Source organism: Vipera ursinii (assembly GCF_947247035.1).
Source record: "Vipera ursinii genome assembly, chromosome: 3".
Classification (NCBI taxonomy): Eukaryota; Metazoa; Chordata; class Lepidosauria; order Squamata; family Viperidae; genus Vipera; species Vipera ursinii.
Genome location: NC_139516.1, coordinates 140959705 through 140981075, shown reverse-complemented (window position 1 = coordinate 140981075; position 21371 = coordinate 140959705). Strand labels below are relative to the sequence as shown.

General features: G+C 41.8%; 1 protein-coding gene across 1 annotated transcript; it reads right to left on the bottom strand.

The window, feature by feature from the left end:
* Positions 1-6665: 6665 nt before the first annotated feature.
* On the bottom strand, positions 6666-19681 carry LOC310637821 (serpin B6-like). Its single transcript, XM_083358398.1, has 7 exons — positions 19485-19681; positions 16875-17052; positions 15858-15995; positions 15105-15222; positions 14329-14471; positions 11691-11858; positions 6666-7691 (listed from the first exon to the last, which is right to left on the bottom strand). The coding sequence occupies exons 1-7, from the start codon at positions 19589-19591 to the stop codon at positions 7293-7295; spliced, it is 1251 nt and encodes a 416-aa protein (XP_083214524.1). The 5' UTR covers positions 19592-19681; the 3' UTR covers positions 6666-7292.
* Between the last annotated feature and the right edge of the window lie 1690 nt (positions 19682-21371).

The window sequence follows — 21371 nt, the reverse complement described above, 5'->3', positions numbered from 1 at the left end:
TGTGCCCGAGATTTGCCATGCTGTCCTGGTCCTCGGGTCTGCTTGTAAGGTGAGTGGGTGGAGGGCTCTCCCTGACCAGCGAGTGACTTCAGTGATCGGCTGGTGGGACGGCTTCGCTCCTTCAAATTGCGACTTCAGCTCTGTGACTTCAGCTCTGTCTAAGCAGACCCGAATCCCACCTTCCTCGCCAGGTGGATTAGCATGAGGCAAGACTCGGAGACAGCAGGCACTGTTCAGGATGTTTATTAGAGAAGGCACTGGCTTAAAAAACCCGCTGGGACTCCCTGCTATTTATACACAAACTAGAACAAGCGATAACCAATAACAGTGCGGCGTTCTCCCGCCACGTGGCTGCGGCCAATCAGGTGAGGTAGCTGTTGACAGCCGCGAGCTGTCAACGAGCTGCGCCTCCGGCCAGCTGGTAACTTTTGACAGCTAGGTTGCTTCTGCGCATGCGCGGCTCTCGGCACCCTGACAGCTGTCATTGAGCTGCGCCTGCGCGGCCGCTTTGACAGCTGTCATAGTGAGCTGGTCGGCGCGCCTGCGTGGTAGTGAGTGGCAGCCCGTTTGACAGCTGACAGTGGTCTGCCACGTTTTCTCCTCACAAACTTGGTGAGGGAATGGAACTTGATTAACAACCTTTAACCGTTCAATACACAACATTGTCAATAGAAAAAAAAACTGCCTGACGTTAAACAACATGCAACAAATCCTTGGGAGCACTGGGCCACAGGACAATTGTTCCATTCCCCAAGGTTTGTGAGCCTTGGAGAATGGCACGAGCTGGCCTTTTTGACTAGCAGTAGTGATGCTAGAACTAAAATAATGCCCAGGCCTCTACTTTAGGACCAGCCTTCGCACTTTCACCAACTGTCACTCTTCGGGATGTCCCAGATGGTGGGGAGACAGAGAATTTTTTCTCTTTTGTTTGGGGAGATAACACACCAGAAGAGTCAAAGTTAGGCATTTTGCAAATTTTTTAAATTATGCCATCACTGCCATAATCCTACTGAATGTAGCAAGGCTTATTTCTGTGTATGCAGATACTGTACCGACTGCAATTTTAATCACGAATCCTTCATTTCTCTGCCACCGTTAAAAAAAATAAAAAAGCTCTTCAGAAAACAGTTGTGTCAGCACAGAATGGAGTAACTGTGAAAGAAACTTATTGTTTTGGAGGAAGGAATAAGTATTTCGAAGTGTTAAAGAAATAGGTGAATAAATACAAATAATGTAATAAGAGTATAATGTAAGGCATTAATACAGATTAACACTAAGAGGCAGTGTGGTGTAATTGTTCAGATAGTAAAATAGATTCAGAAAAAAACAGTTCATGTGTATTGCATTGTCATTTCTCTATGTGGTTGTTTGCCAGTCACTCTCTCAGGCCTACTTCGAAGGTTATTGATTATTTATTTATTAAATTTATTGGTTACCCGTATAGTAACTCTGGGTGCCCCTTCATGGATTACTGCCTTGTCGTGGCAAAGGGGCTTGCGTAATTCAGTGAAGCTATGAGCTATGCCGTGCAGGGCCACCCAAGACGGAAAGGTCATAGCAGAGAGTTGTGACAAAACGTGATCCACTAGAGAAGGAAATGGCAACCCACTCCAGTATCTTTGCCATGAAGACCCTATGGACAGTACCAAAAGGCAAAACGATATGATGCTGGAAGATGAGCCCCTCAGGTCGGAAGGCGTCCAATATGCTACTGGGGAAGAGCAGAGGGCTAGTACTAGTAGCACCAGAAAGAATGAAGCGACTGGGCCAAAGCCGAAAGGACGCTCAGCTGTGGATGTGTCTGGTGGTGAAAGGAAAGTCCGATGCTGTAAAGATTTTTTCTCCATAGGAACCTGGAATGTAAGATCCATGAATCAAGGAAAGCTGGACGTGGTCAAAAAAGAGATGACAAGACTGAACATCGACATCTTAGGTATCAGCGAACTAAAATGGACAGGAATGAGTGAATTTAATTCAGATGACCATCAGGTATACTACTGTGGGCAAGAATCCCTCAGAAGAAATGGAGTAGCCTTCATAGTCAATAAAAGAGTAGGAAAAGCAATACTGGGATACAATCCTCAAAATGACAGAATGATCTCAGTTCGAATCCAAGGCAAACCATTCAATATCGCAGTAGTCCAAGTCTATGCCCCAATCACCAGTGCTGAAGAGGATGAAATTGACAGGTTCTATGAAGCCCTACAGCACCTTATAGAACTAACACCAAAAAATGATGTCCTTATCATCATGGGGGATTGGAATGCTAAAGTAGGAAGCCAAAAGATAGCTGGAATAACATGCAAGTTTGGCCTTGGAGTACAAAATGAAGCAGGGCACAGGCTGATAGAATTTTGTCAAGAGAATACGATGGCCATAGCAAACACTCTTTTCCAACAACCCAAGAGACGGCTCTACACATGGACATCACCAGACGGTCAACACAGAAATCAGATTGACTATATGCTCTGCAGCCAAAGATGGAGAAGCTCTATACAGTCAGTAAAAACAAGACCAGGAGCTGACTGTGGCTCAGACCATGAGATTCTCATTGCAAAGTTTAGGCTTAAACTGAAGAAAGTAGGGAAAAGCACTAGGCCACTCAGGTATGAATTAAATCATATCCCTGTTGAATATACAGTAGAGGTGACAAATAGATTTAAGGAATTAGATCTGATAGACGAGAGTTCCTGAAGAACTATGGACAGAGGTTCGCAACATTGTACAAGAGGTAGCAACCAAAACCATCCCAAAGAAAAAGAAATGCAAGAAAGCAAAATGGCTGTCTGAGGAAGCTTTGCAAATAGCTGAGGAAAGGAGGGAAGTGAAAGGCAAGGGAGAAAAAGAAACATATGCCCAATTGAATGCAGAATTCCAGAGAATAGCTAGAAGAGATAAGAATGCCTTTTTAAATGAACAGTGCAAAGAAATAGAAGAAAACAATAGAATAGGGAGGACCAGAGATCTTTTCAAGAAAATTGGAGAGATGAAAGGAACGTTTCATGCAAAAATGGGCATGATAAAGGACCAAAATGGCAGGGACCTAACAGAGGCAGAAGAGATTAAGAAGAGGTGGCAAAATTACACAGAAGAACTATACAAGAATGAGCTTAACGTCCCTGATAATCACAATGAGGTGGTCACTGACCTCGAGCCAGACATCATAGAATGTGAAGTGAAGTTGGCCTTAGAAAAACTGAGCAACAACAAAGCTAGTGGAGGTGACAGTATTCCAGCTGAGCTATTCAAAATCTTAAAATACGATGCAGTAAAAGTACTACACTCAATTTGACAGCAAATTTGGAAAACTCAACAGTGGCCACAGGATTGGAAAAGATCAGTTTACATTCCAATTCCAAAGAAAGGCAGTGCCAAAGAATGTTCAAACTACCGCACCATTGCACTCCTTTCTCATGCTAGTAAAGTTATGCTTAAAATACTACAAGCTAGACTCCAGCAGTATGTGGATCGAGAACTACCAGAAGTACAGGCAGGATTTCGAAGAGGCAGAGGAACTAGAGATCAAATTGCCAACATACTCTGGATCATGGAGAAAGCTAGGGAGTTCCAGAAAAACATCTACTTCTGCTTCATTGACTATGCTAAAGCCTTCGATTGTGTGGATCATAACAAACTGTGGCAAGTTCTTAAAGAGATGGGCGTAGCAGACCATCTTATTTGTCTCTTGAGAAACCTATATGTGGGCCAAGAAGCAACAGTGAGAACTGGACACGGAACCACTCATTGGTTCAAAATTGGGAAAGGAGTCCATCAAGGCTGTATACTGTCACCCTGCCTATTTAACTTATATGCAGAGCACATCATGAGAAAGGCAGGGTTAGAGGAATCAAAAGTTGGAATTAAGATTCCCGGAAGAAATATCAACAACCTAAGATATGCAGATGATACCACTCTAATGGCAGAAAGTGAAGAAGAACTAAAGAGCCTCTTGTTGCTGCGGGTGAAGAAGGAGAGTGCAAAACTTGGGTTGAAACTTAACATTAAGAAAACCAAGATCATGGCATCCGGCCCTCTCAATTCCTGGCAAATAGATGGGGAAGAAATGGAGGTAGTGACAGATTTTATCTTCCTGGGCTCCAAGATCACTGCAGATGGGGACTGTAGCCAAGAAATTAAAAGACTCTTGTTCCTCGGGAGGAAAGCAATGGCAAATCTAGACAGCACACTAAAAAGCAGAGACATCACCCTGTCAACAAAAGTGTGTATAGTCAAGGCTATGGTCTTTCCAGTTGCAATGTATGGCAGTGAAAGCTGGACCATAAAAAAGGCTGAGCGCCAAAGAATTGAGGCCTTTGAACTATGGTGCTGGAGAAGACTCCTGCAAGTCCTTTGGACTGCAAGGCAATCAAACCGGTCAGTCCTAGAGGAGATCAACCCTGACTGCTCTTTAGAAGGCAAGATCCTGAAGCTAAAACTCAAATACTTTGGCCACCTAATGAGAAGGAAGGACTCACTGGAGAAGAGCCTAATGCTGGGAAAGATTGAGGGCAATAGAAGAAGGGGATGACAGAGAATGAGGTGGCTGGATGGAGTCACTGAAGCAGTAGGCGTGAGCTTAAATGGACTCCAGAAGATGGTAGAGGACAGGAAGGCCTGGAGGAACATTGTCCATAGGGTTGCGATGAGTCAGACACAACTTCGCAACTAACAACAACAAACTCTGGGTGGCTTACAATATTGTGGAGAACTTTGACCTTGTCCCCAACATGGGTGGTTCATATCTGAGCATTTGCTTTCTGTTTATTCATCCTGCCAGCAACTTTCCACTGGCTTCACCAGTAGAAATTAGTAGCAAATGGATGAACACAAACATGCTACCTCATTTATTTTTAATTAAATTGCAATCTTGGGGTTGTATGCCGTTCAGTCTACTATGACCAGAGAGGCCCACAAATATAATAAATAACCGAAGTAATGGCCTTAAACAAAATTATTTTTAATAATACTGGTATCAAACATTGCATGATACAGACATGGTTGCCCTTTTATCATAGCTTCATTTAGCCATACTATTTGGCTAGGAATTATGGGGGAAAGAAAGCAGTAAATCATTTTGACAGGACATTGATATCATCCTTGTAAATAATGCCAGATATGTTAATTGCTCTTCTGCTAAGTGCAGAGGGGAAGATATTGTTCCAGTTATTATGCAAATGAGACTACTTATAACCATATATGACTTTCAGGTAAATAAGCAATCTGTTTCTTTATGTAAGTGTAAAGCCGGCTAGCCAATTAGTATTGACAAATTGTGCACTGTACACAGACATTTTGATTCAGATTGGTCAATTAGCATACATGGATTAAATTGTCATGTGCCACCTCCAAAGGGAAAATTTAGCATTAATGAGCACACTGATTACTTAAGTATCTTTTTTTTCAACTGTTCAGTGTCTCTTATACATATAACTGCCAATAAGATATTTAGTCAATTAGTGTGTTCATTGATAGATCTTTTTTGTGTCTGTCTGTGTGTGTGTGTGTGCTTTTGAGAAGTGTTAACTCTTGACAACCTCCCAGATTAATCCATGCAGTTTTCTTGGAAATATTTCAGAAATCTTTGCCTCCTTCCTAAGACTGAGAGAATAGGACTGGCCCAAGGTCACCAGCTGCTTTTGTGCCTACAACACAACTAGAACTCGTCTCCCAGTTTCCAGTTTGAAGCCTTAACCACCACACCAAACTTCCTCATTGGAACATGAGTCCAGATAAAAGTCATTCCTCAGGATGTGGCAGCCACATAAGAAAAGGTAAATGTTGTTAAGATTTGAGAAGGATAGATAGACCAGTGGGATATGACATGCTGTGATGCAGAAAGGGGGGGCAACACCCGCCAGCCTTGTTATTCACCTTGCCCTATTCATGATTAAAATAAAATGTTAATTTAATGGACATTTGGCATCGGTGGATATCTATTCCATCGTATTAATCCAATGAATCAATTTTTACTGTAGAGGTAGTTGTCAACTTCCAATTGGTCACTTAATGAAATTACAACAGTCCTCCCCAGATCTACTTACGATATATTTTCAGAATTAAGATAGCCAGGCACACATCTTCTGGTCACGTGACTGTATTTTGGGCACTTGGCAACTGACTCACCTTTATGGCTATTTGCATCATCCTGTGGTCCCATGACCAACATTTGCAACTTTTTTTTGCTGGTTTCCAGCATTCATTTCCAGTTTCCAGCAAAGAATGCCCATTGGGGGAAAATGAATTTCTTTAACAACCGCATGTTCACTTAATGACCATCATAATAACTATCATACCACTGAATCTGGTCACATGATACCTTGACTTATGAACCCAACAACTTAAGACTGTAATTCTAGGCTCGATTACAGTCAAGGACTACCTGAAATACAGTTTGGGTGTAACTGATGAATTTCAGTGAAATGGCAGCTGAGTAATATACAGCAGCGGCCCCAACCTTTTTGGTTACAGGGACTGGTGATGGGGGTGTGTATTAGGGGACGGGTTCATGCGCATGTGCAAATGAAGCCTTGCATGCTCATCCACCACTTTTGTGGCCCAGTTCCCAACAGATCTTGGACTGGTACCAAGTCACGGATGTAGGGATTGGGGACCTCTGATGTAAGGGTCTATCACCATACCAGCTGTTAATAAATCTGAAAGCAACATAATTAAATGCTCTTTTATTTCAATTTTGAATAATGAAAAACTGCATCAAAATAAGAATTATATAAGGTAAATATTATTTGTAGATATTTTGAGTTGTATAGGATCAAATTGCTTGATTAAATGATGACCACAAAAAAATGTTATGTGTACTCATTCTAGCACTGTGCACACTTGCTATTATAAGCTCAGCAGTGGCATCTACAACTAGCCATGACTTCACCCAAATGACAAAACATGATGTCACAATGAAAGCTAAGTTGACTGTACTTGTATCATCACATGGAAATGTATACTGGGCAGATACATAGTTACATCTGTGTTGTGATACCTTGATTCATGCTTAGCAACTTCTCCCCCAAAGCCTACATTCCTATAAACAAAGCAATGTTGCAGGATTTATCTACCAATCAGAACACCTGGACTCAAAATTATTTTCTTGAATTCATTAAAAATAATTCTGTCCTGGAAAGAAAGGATTAAAATCCAGTATCATGGAGTATTATGAAGGTACTATCTCTACCTAATTACAGAGATCGAAAGTGTGATAGTGAAAGTTCAGTACAACATGGTTTTAAAAAATCTGATGAGGAATTAAGGGCCACCCATTATGCCATTATATGCACCCATTATGGAGAATAATACCTGCCAAAGAACAGGAGGCTGTTTGTAGATCGCTGGCTAATAAAAAAGAGGAAGGGATGGTCAACTATGATTTCTAATACTCCACTCTTTAACTCTATTATAACATCAGTGGCAGCAGCTGCCTCAGTGCCTTCTTCATTGACTTCTATGAATGATTTGTGAACAGCTTCAGATATGACTAAATCTTTGTTAGTTGACATTCCAGAGAAGTCTGCCTTGCCCTCATCAAATGCATCTGTCATTCCCATGTTTCTCAGAACAGGCTTCAGGTCATATTCTTCTTCCAATTTAAATTTGGGAAAGGAGAGTTCAATTTCTCTTGGGATCATCTTCTCTGGCTTGATCCACTCTTTAAGTTTCTCATGCGTAATTTCTCTCTCCAGCTAAAATAAGATGAAAAGCATTAAAGGAAAAAGAATTTCCTGGTTATATGACACACAGACTTATTATCCTGATAATTTCACTCTTCACACAACAATGGCTTGGGTCCGGGATATCTGAGGGAACACCTGCTGCCGGCATCAAGCTCCCTTTGTCCAGTGCGCTCCCACAGGGAGGATCTTCTCAGGGTGCCGCCGATAAAAGATTGTCGGCGGATAACACCCAGGGGAAGGGCCTTCTCTGTGGGTGCGCCTGCCCTCTGGAACCAGCTGACTGTGGAGCTTAGGACTGCCCCCGACCTCCGCACATTTCGCCGGGACCTGAAAACCTGGCTCTTCGAGCTTTCCGGCCCAGGCTGAGAATTTTTAACTGGGGTTTTTAATTCTAGGGATGATTTAATCCCTTTTTAAATTTGTTTTTAACTTTTGTATTGGTTGTTTTAAATGCCCTGTAAACCACCCTGAGTCCTTCGGGAAAGGGCGGTATATAAATTTAATAAAATAAAATAAATAAATAAATGATGCAATGTTGACAATGACAGAAAAATCCTGAAATCTTACAAGTGGTTGCAAATGCTTGTATTTCATAGAACATTAGGAAAGTTAATTAAGTCACAAAAATAGGGCAGACCTTAGAACCAGGAGGAAAAGGAGAAATATAAATGTAGCTTTATATTCAAAGTACATCAATTTCTAACTCAATACACTCTTTAACAAACATGAGGAAGATAAGCCAGATCCACCTGGTAGAGCCACTAGTTCTAGAATTGCTTACCCAGCAGTCCTGACAAATTTATATACATTACATCAGAGAAAACTCACTTGCTGATAAGAAATATTTTTTTATAATTTATTCATGTTTGTATTAAATTTTATACCAATTTTCATTCCAGAAAATCCAATAATTTACAATTATGCTAAAAGCTAAAAGAAATGCTAAAAGGAAAGTACAAAATGAGACCTAGTTTGTTGTAGTGGTTAAAAGCACTAAGGTTATAAATCATCACTTTAATTACTAGATTTGGTGATTTGGGGCCAGTCACACCCTCTTAGCCCTAAGAAGCAGGCAATGGCAAACAACTTCTGAAAATGTTGCCAAATTAACTACCTGGATTTGTCCAGAGAGTTGGCAGAAGTTAAGGCTGCCTTGAAGGCTTAAATTTATTTATTTATTTTATTTTATTTTATTTAGTTATATTTATATACCGCCCTATTCCCTGAGGACTCAGGGCGGTTTACAGGGAATTAAAAATCCAACATACAAAAGTTAAGAACCAAATTAAAAAATATTAAATTGACCCTGTACTCAATTAAAAAGAACCCCAAATTAAAAATTTCTCCTCAGTCTGGGCCCGAGAGCTCGAAGAGCCAGGTCTTCAGGCCCTAGCGGAATGATCGGAGGTCGGGGGCAGTTCTCAGGTCCACCGGCAGCTGGTTCCAGAGGGCAGGCACTCCCACCGAGAAGGCCCTATCCCTGGGTGTCACCCGCCGGCAATCTCTTACCGGCGGGACCCTGAGCAGACCCTCCCTGTGGGAGCGCACTGGGCAAAGGGCGTTTGATGCCAGCAGCAGGTGTTCCCTCAGATATCCCGGACCCAGGCCATGTAGGGCTTTATAGGTGATAACCAGCACCTTGAATTTCACCCAGAGGGCAACCGGAAGCCAATGCAGCTCACGGAGTAGAGGTGTTACATGGGAGTATCGGGAAACCCCCATTACAACTTGTGCGGCCGCATTCTACACCAATTTAAGCCTCCGAGTGGTCTTCAAGGGCAGCCCCATGTAGAGAGCGTTACAGTAGTCCAAACGGGAGGTCACAAGCGCGTGAGTAACTGTGCGTAGGGCGTCTCGGTCCAGATAGGGACGCAACTGGCGCACCAGGCGAACCTGAGCAAAAGCCCCCCTGGTCACGGCTCCTATATGGTCTTCAAAATTGAGCCGTGAATCCAGGAGGACGCCCAAGTTGCGAGCCCTATCGATGGGGGGTAACACCTCACCCCTCATCATTAAGGATGGAATAACTTGGTTAACCCGAGATGCCGATATGCACAGCCACTCAGTCTTGGCGGGATTGAGACGAAGCCTGTTTCTCCCCATCCAGACCTGAACCGCCTCCAGGCACCGGGACATCACGGAGAGGGCATCACTGGGTTGGTTCGGGGTGGAAAGAAAAAGTTGGGTATCATCAGCGTACTGATGATACCCCACCCCAAAACCACGAATGATCTCGCCCAGCGGCTTCATATAGATGTTGAACAGGAGAGGCGAGAGAACCGACCCCTGAGGAACTCCACAAATGAGAGACCTCGGGGCGGATCTCTGCCCTCCTGTCAACACCGACTGCGAGCGGCCCTGGAGGTAGGAGGAGAACCACCGTAGAACGGTGCCTCCCACTCCCAGCCCCCTGAGACGCCGCAGTAGGATACCATGGTCGATGGTATCGAACGCCGCTGAGAGATCTAATAGGACCAGGACAGAGGAGCAACCCCTGTCCCTAGCCCTCCAGAGATCATTCACCAGCGTGACCAATGCCGTCTCCGTGCTGTGTCCGGGCCTGAAGCCCGATTGGTACGGGTCCAGATAATCAGTTTCCTCCAGGAACAGAGGCAGCTGATGCGCCACCACGCTCTCAACAACCTTCGCCAGAAAGCGAAGGTTGGAGACTGGACGGTAGTTGTTTAAAACAGCCGGGTCCAAAGCAGGCTTCTTGAGAAGGGGTCTCACCACCGCCTCCTTCAAGGCGGCAGGAAAGACACCCTCCTTCAAGGAAGCAGTTATTACTGCATGGAACCAGCCTCGTGTTCCCTCCCGAGCCGCACGGATCCAACAAACAGGTGGTGGTTCTCAGTCTCCCCATGATCCTGTCCACATCATCAGGGGAAACAGGGTCGAACTCATTCCAGATAACGTGCTCAAGACCGCCTGATTCCTCCACATCAGACTCTGCCCAGTCAGAGTCCAAGCCGGTCCGGATCCGAGCGATTTTGTCCGCCAGATGATGACTAAACTCCTCGGCTCGTCCCTGCAAGGGATCCTCTCTCACCTCCTGATACCCACATATCCACACAAAAATACCTCAGCTATATGAACTTGCTTATTCTTTTCTTCAAGCTACGGATCTCAGTAGCTATTTCAACATTTAACAGTATAAACTGAAGAATCAAAAACTAAAACTTAACTGTTTGCCTCTTAATAATGTCATAAGAAATACTGTATATTATTGGCAAACTTATCAATTGCCTTGTACACATCAACTACTGATGGAATCACACTGTGTATACAATAGTTTGAGATATAAATGTATTAGCTGGTGTTCTTTAGACTTTGTTTTTGCATCTTTTCAAAATAAGGGAAAATACAAGTCAACACAATAGCACTAATTATAATTGCAGAAAACCAAGCTTCAATATTAAAAAGGACAGCATACGAATGAATCTTTATTGTCAAAGTACAACTATGTATACATTGAGATTAGCTGAGCCTCCCTTTGTGCTCCCACCCCCCCAACACACAGTGGCAACAAACCCTCCATCTTACTACACCATGTGAACCAACTACACCACACACCAATGTAAACTGGGGCAGGTTCCTCCTTTTTCCTCCGGAAGTCTAGCACCATCTCTTTCGTCTTGCTGATGTTCAGGTGCAAGTTGTTGTTACTACACCATATGGATACTTTTTGTACCTCCGCCCTGTATGCTGTCTCATCCCCACCTGTAATGAGACCCACCACAGTTGTGTCATCTACGAACTTAATTATCGCAGTGGATGGGTCAGATGATACACAGTCATATGTGTATAAAGAGTACAGGTAGGGGCTAAGCACACAGCCCTGTGGCGAGCCGGTGCAAAGTTTCAGGGGGGTGGACAAAGCAGACCCGACCCTCACTGTTTGTAACCGGTCCCTGAGAAAGTCTTGAATCCAATCGCAGATGGCGGGCTAGTATCAGAGATGTTTTCAGATGGACCAGGGTTTAAAATTGTTTCATGAAAATACCTCACCTTTTCCAACCCCATAGAGTTATCTTCAGGCTCATCAGGAAGCAAAATTATCATGCTAAAGCCGTCATCACCAAATGGAAGCTCAAGAATTGAAGTCCGATAGTCCGAAATGGTGGTCACGTTGTACTCCCCTTTCCTGAACATCATTTGCACTGTTTTTGTTTCATTCTAGAAGTGAAGAAAATCTATATTAGAAGAAATATTTCAAATAAATAGGAAATACAAAGAATGCCATCATGTATTTAGTGTTGGGTTTTTTTTCCCTCTGATTAAATCTTTCATCTTTTGATTTGACCTTTTGAATCAAACTATATTGAGTGTTTATAATGTATATGAGCATTTACGGTATCATATCTCAGCCATCCACCAAATTTTCCAATATTTACACATAGTGATAATTTATTTTTCATAGAATTGGAATAATTTTAGAGTATTAAGGATGAGATTTAAAAAGCAAAGGTTATGAATTTTAGAAAAATGCTTAAAGAATTATCAATTCTGTGAGCAAAAGAATGCAATGAAACACAGGTCTGTGATTTTAATCAGCAGTTTCTTGTTTTTTTTTGAAGACATTTTGCTTCTCATCCAGGAAGCTTCTTCAGCTCTGGTTAGATGGTGGGGAATGGAAGGATTTATACTCCTTGTAGAGAGCTGGTCACTGGCATTCTTTTATAGAGTGATTGTGGATGAGAAGTGAAACGTCTTCAAAGGAAAACAAGGAAGTCCAGTTGCCCCATGAAAAAAGCACCTTTGGGACTTTCATCTTTAGCTTCGACTTTTGAATCAAATCTGAACTGAGTTCTTTATTGGCCAAGTGTGATCAGACGCACAAGGAATTTGTCTCCAGTGTAAAGCTCAAAGTGTACATATAAACAGGAAATAATAGGTCATAGGTCATAACTCATCGCTACAATCATTAATCATAAGTTACAAACCATTGATAAATCATAAGAAACTAATATGAGAAGATAGTAGAAAAGATAAGAAATGAGGAGAAATGGAAAAAAAACAACTATCTATATATAATTGTTTTGGCATGCAATGCTGTATTAGCAGACATGTCAAACATAAGGCCCGGGGGCCGGATCCGGCCCACGAAGTGGTTTCATGTGGCCCGCGAAGCCATCCTGGAAACAGTGAGGGAACGGCCCCCACTGCCTTGGCCCTGGCCCAGAGACCCTCCTTCCGCCAGAGACCCTCAGATCTGTCCCACTCCTGCCCAGGCCCCCATAGGCACCCTTGATGCGAATGATGTAGAGCTGGCCACGCCCACCCAGTAGGCCATATGCACTCTAGCCACACCCACCTAGTAGGCCATGCCCACCCAGGTCACACCCACCCGGCCCCCAGAGGGCAACCGCAATGCTGATGCGGCCCTCAATGAAATTGAGTTTGACACCCCTGCTCTATAGCAATGTCCTGTTGGGAGAAGTTGAAACAGTTTATGTCCAGGATATGAGGCGCCTGTAGATATTTACTCAGTCCTCTTTCTGGTTTGTGCAGTATACAGATCCTAAATGGAAGGCAGGCTGGTTGCAATTGTTTTTTCTGCAGTCCTAACTATCCTTTAAAGTCCGTACCTGTCCTGTTTGTTTGCTGTTCCAAACCAGACAGCTACTGAAGTGTAAACAACAGACTCAATAATTCTTCTGTAGAACTCTTACCAGCAGATCCTTGGGCAATCTGAGCTTTCTGACTTGACACAGGAAGAACCTTGTTTGTTGTGCCTTTTTAATGAAGGTTTGAATGTTAGATGTCCATGCCAGGTCCTTGGAGATGATAGAACCTAGAAACCTGAAGGTCTCTACTGTTGATATTGTGTTGCCTAATATTGCAAGAGGTGGTAGAATAGGAGAGCTTCTTCTAAAATCTACTCTCATCTCTACAGTTTTAAAAGTGTTCAGCTCCAGATTGTTCAGGCTGCACCACAGGGCCAGTTGATCTACTTCTTGTCTTTTTCTGTACCTGTCTATACTCTCTATAGGAGCGGTCCCCAACGTTTGCAACTCAGCAGCCCAGCTGGGGTGGGAAAATGGGAACTGGGGGCATGCAGCCCTTGTTCGAGTGGTGGGTTGGCAAACACATGCACAGCTTGACTTGTGTGAGGGGTGGGCTGGTGCGCAGGCACCCAATTGCCCACTGACCCTCCCCTGGTGCAAGTTGAGCTGTGCCTTTAATCAGCAATTATAAACAGATGTTTATAATATCAAAACTAGCCTTCTTTGTGGATAGCCACATAGAAACATATTGTGCCTGTTCATCCTCCATCGAATACTTCCAGGTGATCATACATAAAAGAACCCTATACTCAGCAAATATATTTGCTAATCGCAACTACTCTGTAGTTATTATGGTTAATCACGCAGAATTAGTGGGAGTGGTGCTGCATTACAAATCCCTGCGGAAAAAGTTTCAGTGACTAAAAAGTCTGAATTTCTACACACAAAGCCTTAATACCTCAAGATGACTGATCTTCATGATTCATCTATTTCCATGAAGATCAATAAAAATGTAAGGAGTAAGCAATTTATTTGCTACAGGAATGTTTCAAATTAATCCCAGACTTGCTTCAGATATATGCAAAATAACGCTATTTAAAATATTCAGAATGCCTCTTTATTTGTTAACAAATGCATACCTTGTTAATGTGGAATGGCCTTTCCTGTGTATGATCTTTGTTGAACTGATTTGCCCAGTTTCCCTTGAAATAGATAGCATTCACCAAAACCAGTTTTGTAAGTGAATCAATTATTCCTGGGGCAAGCAGATTCTGAATTTTACCTTTGGAGAGCGTAAAAAAACACCTGCTTTAATTGATACTTTTATATGCATAATGTTGCACAAAAAATTCTTAGCAGCCCACTTGTAAGATTTATGGTTTAAGATCTCTCTCTCTTTCTCTCGCCCTCCCTCCCTCTCTTTCTCAGTCATTGGAATACTTAGCAAATCATGGACATGTTTGTAGGTAAACCAAAATAAAGCCATTTTTATTTAATTATTAGAATTTTATCTTGATTTGTCTTCATGAGCTCAAGGCGGTTCCCCAAAAAGCTCCTCTGACTTAGGATAAAATATAGTTTTGCTTCCTCAGAGTCAGTCCAACACCCATCCATCCATCTTCCCTTAACATTTATATCATTGCCCATTTTATATTGTTATTTAGTAAGGTAACCATACATACAGTACAGAAGTTAAACAACAGGCAAATTAAATAACTGAAATATGCTCAGATGTGTCCAATAAAATCAAGCATCTGTTCTTGGCTAGAATTTCATGAGAGGTTTGATGGGCTTTGATGTAGCAAGTAACAGTTAACTATGTTAGGGCTGTCTGCCTTGTCTGTCTCTCTCACATGCATGCACAATATTGCATATCTTTCTTAATGCAACTAATTAACTCTATTATCATTCTCACCTGCCGTTTTGTCTTCTACCCAGGCATTTATATGTCTTCTTGAATCTTCTGCAGCTTGCTTAAAGTTAAGTTTCTCCAGACCTGCATGGTAGAATTTCTGAGTGGATTCTATAAATGACTTAAGAAACAGTGACATCTCAGTAATGGAAGCAACACTAAAGAGCAAGTACTGATTTTGTTCTATTCTTCTGTGAACTAACAATCCAGAAACATTATTTATTACACCGAACACACCTTAGAAAGAGCCAGTGCCACTGGACAGTTAATACAATTTGTTTATTCAATAATATATCTGGCAATTATTGGTCACATAGTTCTATTTTGCCTTTACACCTTAATAATAATACACCTTAAAAACAGCCAGTGCCTTTGGATAGTTAATGCAGCTTAGAAAAAGTATATCAGATATTAGGAACCATTATGGAATTATCCCAAGATAACTTAGTTTATTCAAGAATATATCTGGCAATTATGGGTCACATAGTTCTATTTATGACTTTTATTTGAAAGTTCTATATTTAGAATGCTAAAATCCTACTTGGTGTTACTTGGTGTTCTTGTAACATTCCCAGTAAAAGCAGCTAGACTTTTTATTTCCCCCTTCAGATAACTCAGTTGGCCAAAGTAAAGCTATAGGAGTATTAGGTACTTTTTAAGAGCCAAACTGCAATTCCAATGATATAGGCAAACATTGGAACAAACAGAGCACTTATGGTTGTTTCTAGCCAGTTCTCCAACATGCATGTAACTTACTGTAAGAAAATCATATGAAGTTTCTCCAAAGAGCCGGTTGGCTAGACTGAGGCTATAATTGGCGCTTGGTTTGTTGATTTCAGAAATGAGTTTCTCAAATCTTTGGTGAACCTCTCCATCTTTGGATCCAGATAGCATCTATAAGATGATATATGGATAATCAAATTACATGTTCAAAATCAATTCAAAATGTAATACAACAATAGCAAAACCTTGCACATTGCAAATGATCTTTATATATTTTGGAGCTAAATTTTTTGAAGGATTACCTGCAGATGTATAACTTTTAAAGTTGAAAGCCAAGCAGAGTTGGACATAGTTAATATTTGGGTAGTGTTTGAACCCCAAACACTTCAGCCTACTTACACAGTAGGCTGATTTTTTTTTGGAAAAAAAATCCTTCCTTAAAGGCAACCTATTCCCTATTGTTGCCAAGGAAAGTATAGTTGTCCATAAAGCATAGGTGTCCATAAAGTCCCTAAAAGCTGTCTTGACTTTACTGTATATGTTTGGACTTTTCCATGTTTGAAAGAATTTGTCCCAAATAATACCTTTTCCATAATTAGCAGTTGCCAGAATGGCTTTAAAGAAGTCAAGCACAGAGGACTGAATCCCTATCAGACGTCCTTTGCATGCTGTTTACATTCCAAGCAAATAGCAGCTGCTCCCATCTGCGTGCAAACAGAATCCCAAATCTGGATGAGAATTGGGAGCAGAGAATCCTGATAACAATGGCATCTCTTGTGCTTGTTGCATTTTTCAAAACCTAATCAGACACTTGGCAATTGCACAAATAGCAACATCTTAGGAGTGTAGCCAGGTTGAGTTAATAGGTGTCTTGGAACTTTTTAGACCAGATGATAGATTAGCCACTCAAAGTTGCATGATTGCAAAATGGGCATTGCATAAACTTAGTAAATAAATAAAATGAATGTTCTCATCATCGGCTAGGAAAGATGGGGACCAGCTCCCAGCCAGCCCCCTTTCCCCCTTTTAATAAAATGTATCTTGATATACCTTTAATATCTGAGCTTCTGTGTTACCTCTGGCACCCAATGAGACCATTAGCAGCCCAGAAGATATACTCAATGGAGAAAAAAACAAGTTCCTGGCAGAATCATTTGCACTAAGCTGCCTGAAGAGGTTGAGGGCAAAGATGGTGTTTCCTGCAGAAAGGCTGTCCATGTTTCCTAGCCTAGAGAACAAATATAGTACAATAAACCATAGATTAACTCCTAGATAATGAGTTGACCAAAACATCCCACCCATATAACTATTTATTACTCTACTTGAACAATTATTCTACTTGCTTTAAGGAATATAATTTACAGAACCTAATGGGCAAAAAATAAGGGAACTATGAACCCCACATCCAGATTCACATGTAATTCCAAAAATAAGAACATCTGCTTTGGTAATGATTATGAAAAGGGGGACATTGCTGTACAGTCATGCTCATTTTCTACAGAAGCAGCTCTCATTTCCATGTGAAGGAGAGACAGAAGAGTCAGGAAAAATCAGGTGGATTTCTAATACAGTAACTAAAGCTACTGAATAAAGATAATTACAGATTCCTAAAGGCAAAAGTTGAAGGCATGCAGAGAAGTATGATTTGCTTATTCCCCCATGAAAGTGGTCTTTGTTTAAGCCCCCACCGCAAAAAAGGTAGGCCCAGAACAAAAATGTGATCTGAATTGAGGTGAAACTGCAATTAAATTAAAATTAGTTAAAAACTATTAATATTAAATAATTTATTAATAAAGTCTAATGAATAATATCAAATACTACTTAATAATATTCCCCTTCTTTCACGTAGACAATCTACGTGAAATTGTCCTAGTAGACAATCACTTCAATATGAGCCAGCAGTGTGCTGCAGCTGCCAAAAAAGCCAACACAGTGCTAGGCTGCATTAACAGAGGGATAGAATCAAGATCAAGTGAAGTACTAATACCACTTTACAATGCTTTGGTAAGGCCACACCTGGAATACTGCATCCAGTTTTGGTCACCACAATGTAAAAAAGATGTCGAGACTCTAGAAAGGGTACAGAGAAAAGCAACAAAGATGATTGGGGGACTGGAGGCTAAAACATATAGGGAACGGTTGCTGGAATTGGGTATGTGTAGTTTAATGAAGAGAAGAGTGAGGGGTGACATGATAGCAGTGTTCCAATATCTCAGGGGCTGCCACAAAGAAGAGGGAGTCAAGCTATTCTCCAAAGCACCTGAAAGCAGGACAAGAAGCAATGGATGGAAACTAGTCAAGGAGAGAAGCAACCTAGAACTAAGGAGAAACTTCCTGACAGTTAGAACAATTAACCAGTGGAACAACCTGCCTCCAGAGGTGGTGAATGCTCCAACACTGGAGGTTTTTAAGAAGAGACTGGACAGCCATTTGCCTGAAATGGTATAGGGTTTCCTGCCTGAGCAGGGGGTTGGACTAGATGACCTCCAAGGTCCCTTCCAACTTCTTCTTCTTCTTATTATTATTATAATCTTACTGTGTGGGGTTTTCCCCCCCATTAACTACCTATTCAGTCTTCAGAATGCATCAGTATTGCCTAAGATACCATATTAGACTCCATATATTAGGTACTGTGAATGCTAATTTTAAAAAAAGAAAATTAGAAGAAAATGGAGTAGTAGACATTTTTCTAGTCAGACAGTGCAACTCCTGCCTGTGAACTCAGATGAATCCCTGTTTCATAGCCACCTTACTACAAAGAGGCTGACTCAAGTATTAAGCAAATAGATATATGTGGTAAAAAGAAGAAACAATCAGAAAGAGGATTAAAAGGAATTCAGTAAAGAAAAGATAAATGTGTCTTTTAAGTAATAGATACTGGAAAAGTGCATAATCCCACTCTCACCTAATGAATGATTTGGGAGAATCTGAAATTATAGATGCTATTTATGACTCTGAGTTGGTTTATAAATACTACCAAAAATGAGACTTTAATTTTGCCTCCCACTCTGGCTTCCACTGAATTTGTATTATTTTTCTGTTGCTCAAGAGAATTTCTCCCTCCCTCTCCCTCTCCCTCCCTCTCTCTCTCTCTCTCTCTCTCTCTCTCTCTCTCTCTCCCTCCCTCCCTCCCTCCCTCCTTCCCTCCCTCCCCCCCCTCTCTCTCTCTCTTTCTCTCTCCCTCCCTCTCTCCAAACAGTGTAGTTAAGAAATCCTTGGAAAAACTAAAAGCTATCTTCCATGTTAGGAAAGAACAAGAACAGCAATCCAAGCGATAGGAAGGAAACATCTTGCCAGCTTGTATCAGTCAGAGTGGGAAGGTGGTAACTTGATTAAGTTTTTTTATCCTGCCAGATTTTTGGAGGGGGCACTCCCCTACTCAATGCAATGATACAGCTACACAGAAAACAGCAGCCCTGTCAGGACACTGGACTGGAGAATCCCAACTAGGCAGCACGTCATTTTATAGTTAAGTGTTTTCAGGGTGCCAAAGGCACCACTCAGCTTTATCACCAGAACATCTAAGCATTTATACAACAAGGTCCCAACCAAGGGAGCCACAGAAAACTGTCTATCAAACCAAAGGTGGGGCTTTGTCAATCTCACCTGTGGCACCTGCAGGAATTGTAACAAGACAGGAGAAACATATAATGGTTGTACCTGGGAAAGGTAGTGTTCTGCACTGCTAGGGCAGTTACTGGAGATGTCTGACTGGGCAGAAACGCCAACAAAGCTGCGATCAATGCTGGAAGAAGCAAAACGTTCATTTTAGCTTCCTAGCACTCCACTCCTCCAAAGGCGATGGAGATCATTAGCTAGAGAAGAAGGAAAGGATTACAAGGGCAGGAAAGTAATCCGAATGTGTTCGTGACTATTTCTGTAAACTTCCTGGGAGTAGCCCTTTAACCAGTCAGAGTTTGCTTGACGCACTAGAAACAGAAATACACTATTGCAACATACTTTCTAGCTAGTCTGCAGTTTGTGGGGAAACCAGCAGCTACTCATCTTAATTTTAATGCATAAAATATTCAATTAAATTATTAAAAATAGTGCTACACTGTCCCAAGACTGGTAGTAAAGGTAGCCTAGCAGATTTTGACTAATTTTGAAAAGTTAAGCAGGAGGAATCCTGGATGGAGACCACTGGGAAATTGCAGGGCTAGACTGAGATAAGAGAAAAACATCCCAGAAGAAGGTGGGATTGAAGCATTTGAACATTATGTCAAGGAAACTACAGGGATCTGCCCCAAAGGTGCTTTTTCACTGACTGCAAGGAGTATAAATCCTTCCATTCCCCACCATGCAGCCAGAGCCTAAGAAGCTTCTTGGATGAGAAGTAAAATATCTTCAGAGAAAAACAAGAAAGTGCAGTTGCCTATATGAAAAAGCCCCTTTGGGATCACCTGGATGACTGAGAATCTCCATAAATGTTTACATGGATCTGCCTATCCAGAGGTTAGACTCTGCTAGGATATTTTATTATTATTTTTATTCCATCTATTTATTTTTTATAAATAACTCAAAGTACCAAATGTACCTTATGCTTCTTCCGTCTCAGTTTCCTGCATAACATGTAGAGGCTTAGAACATGGGCCTCAGTGCATTGAGGAATCTAAACTAGAGGTTTGAAGGCCCCGTGAGAGGGCTGTGGAGAATCAGACAATAAATAACTTCTTTCTCCTCCTAAACCATACATTTAAACTTAATATATTTTTTTTTCCTAAAACAAATCCCTAAGTACTTATGGAAAACAAAGTAAGTGCTAGTGCAGCAGTTCCCATAGCCTGTTGGAATGAAAGCCCAAAGCAATTTAGATATTTGCATGTGGATAAATGATGGCTATGTGCAAAGATTATTTCAAGATCACTATTCACTCCTTAGGCTGAATCAGCAGTTGCCGCACCCAGAAGAAGTTCACTAGACCTCATCTGTTAAATAAGCCCACTGTTTGCCCAAATATTTTGGTGGAAACTAATGTAAGAGACAACTGACCGTCAGGTTGAGTGATGCAAAAGCTGAGTCTAAAAATCAAATACTTACAGTATATGCAGAAGACGGGGGGGGGGGAGAGCCAAGATGGTGGACAGGCAGCAAAGGCTGTAAAGAGCTCCTCCAAAAGTAAAAGCTTTATTTTATTTTACTTTATTTTTATTTTAACTCTTTAACCTCTTTTAATATTGTATTCTGAGGGACGCGGTGGCTCAGTGGGTTAGGACGCTGAACTTGTCGATCAAGAAGGTCGGCAGTTTGGCGGGTCGAATCCCGAGTGCCGCGTAGCAGAGTGAGCGCCTGTTACTCGTCCCAGCTTCTGCCAACCTAGCAGTTCGAAAGCACGTCAAAATGCAAGTAGAAAAATAGGGACCACTCCGGTGGGAAGGTAACAGCGTTCCGTGCGCCTTTGGCATCTAGTCATGCCGGCCACATGACCATGGAGACATCCTCGGACAAGCGCTGGCTCTTCGGCTTTGAAACGGAGATGAGCACCAGCCCCTAGAGTCGGAAACGACTAGCACGCATGTGCGGGGGAACCTTTACCTTACCTTTACC

Bases quoted from the DNA above. Each gene is read 5' to 3' on its own strand.
- LOC310637821 (XM_083358398.1), bottom strand. From the start codon at position 19,591: ATGAACGTTTTGCTTCTTCCAGCATTGATCGCAGCTTTGTTGGCGTTT. The intron at 15,996-16,874 runs GTATATCAAGAT...ATCATCTTATAG, and splicing joins CAGAAGCTCAGATATTAAAG to ATGCTATCTGGATCCAAAGA. The intron at 14,472-15,104 runs GTGAGAATGATA...CGCTCTCCAAAG, and splicing joins GGTAGAAGACAAAACGGCAG to GTAAAATTCAGAATCTGCTT.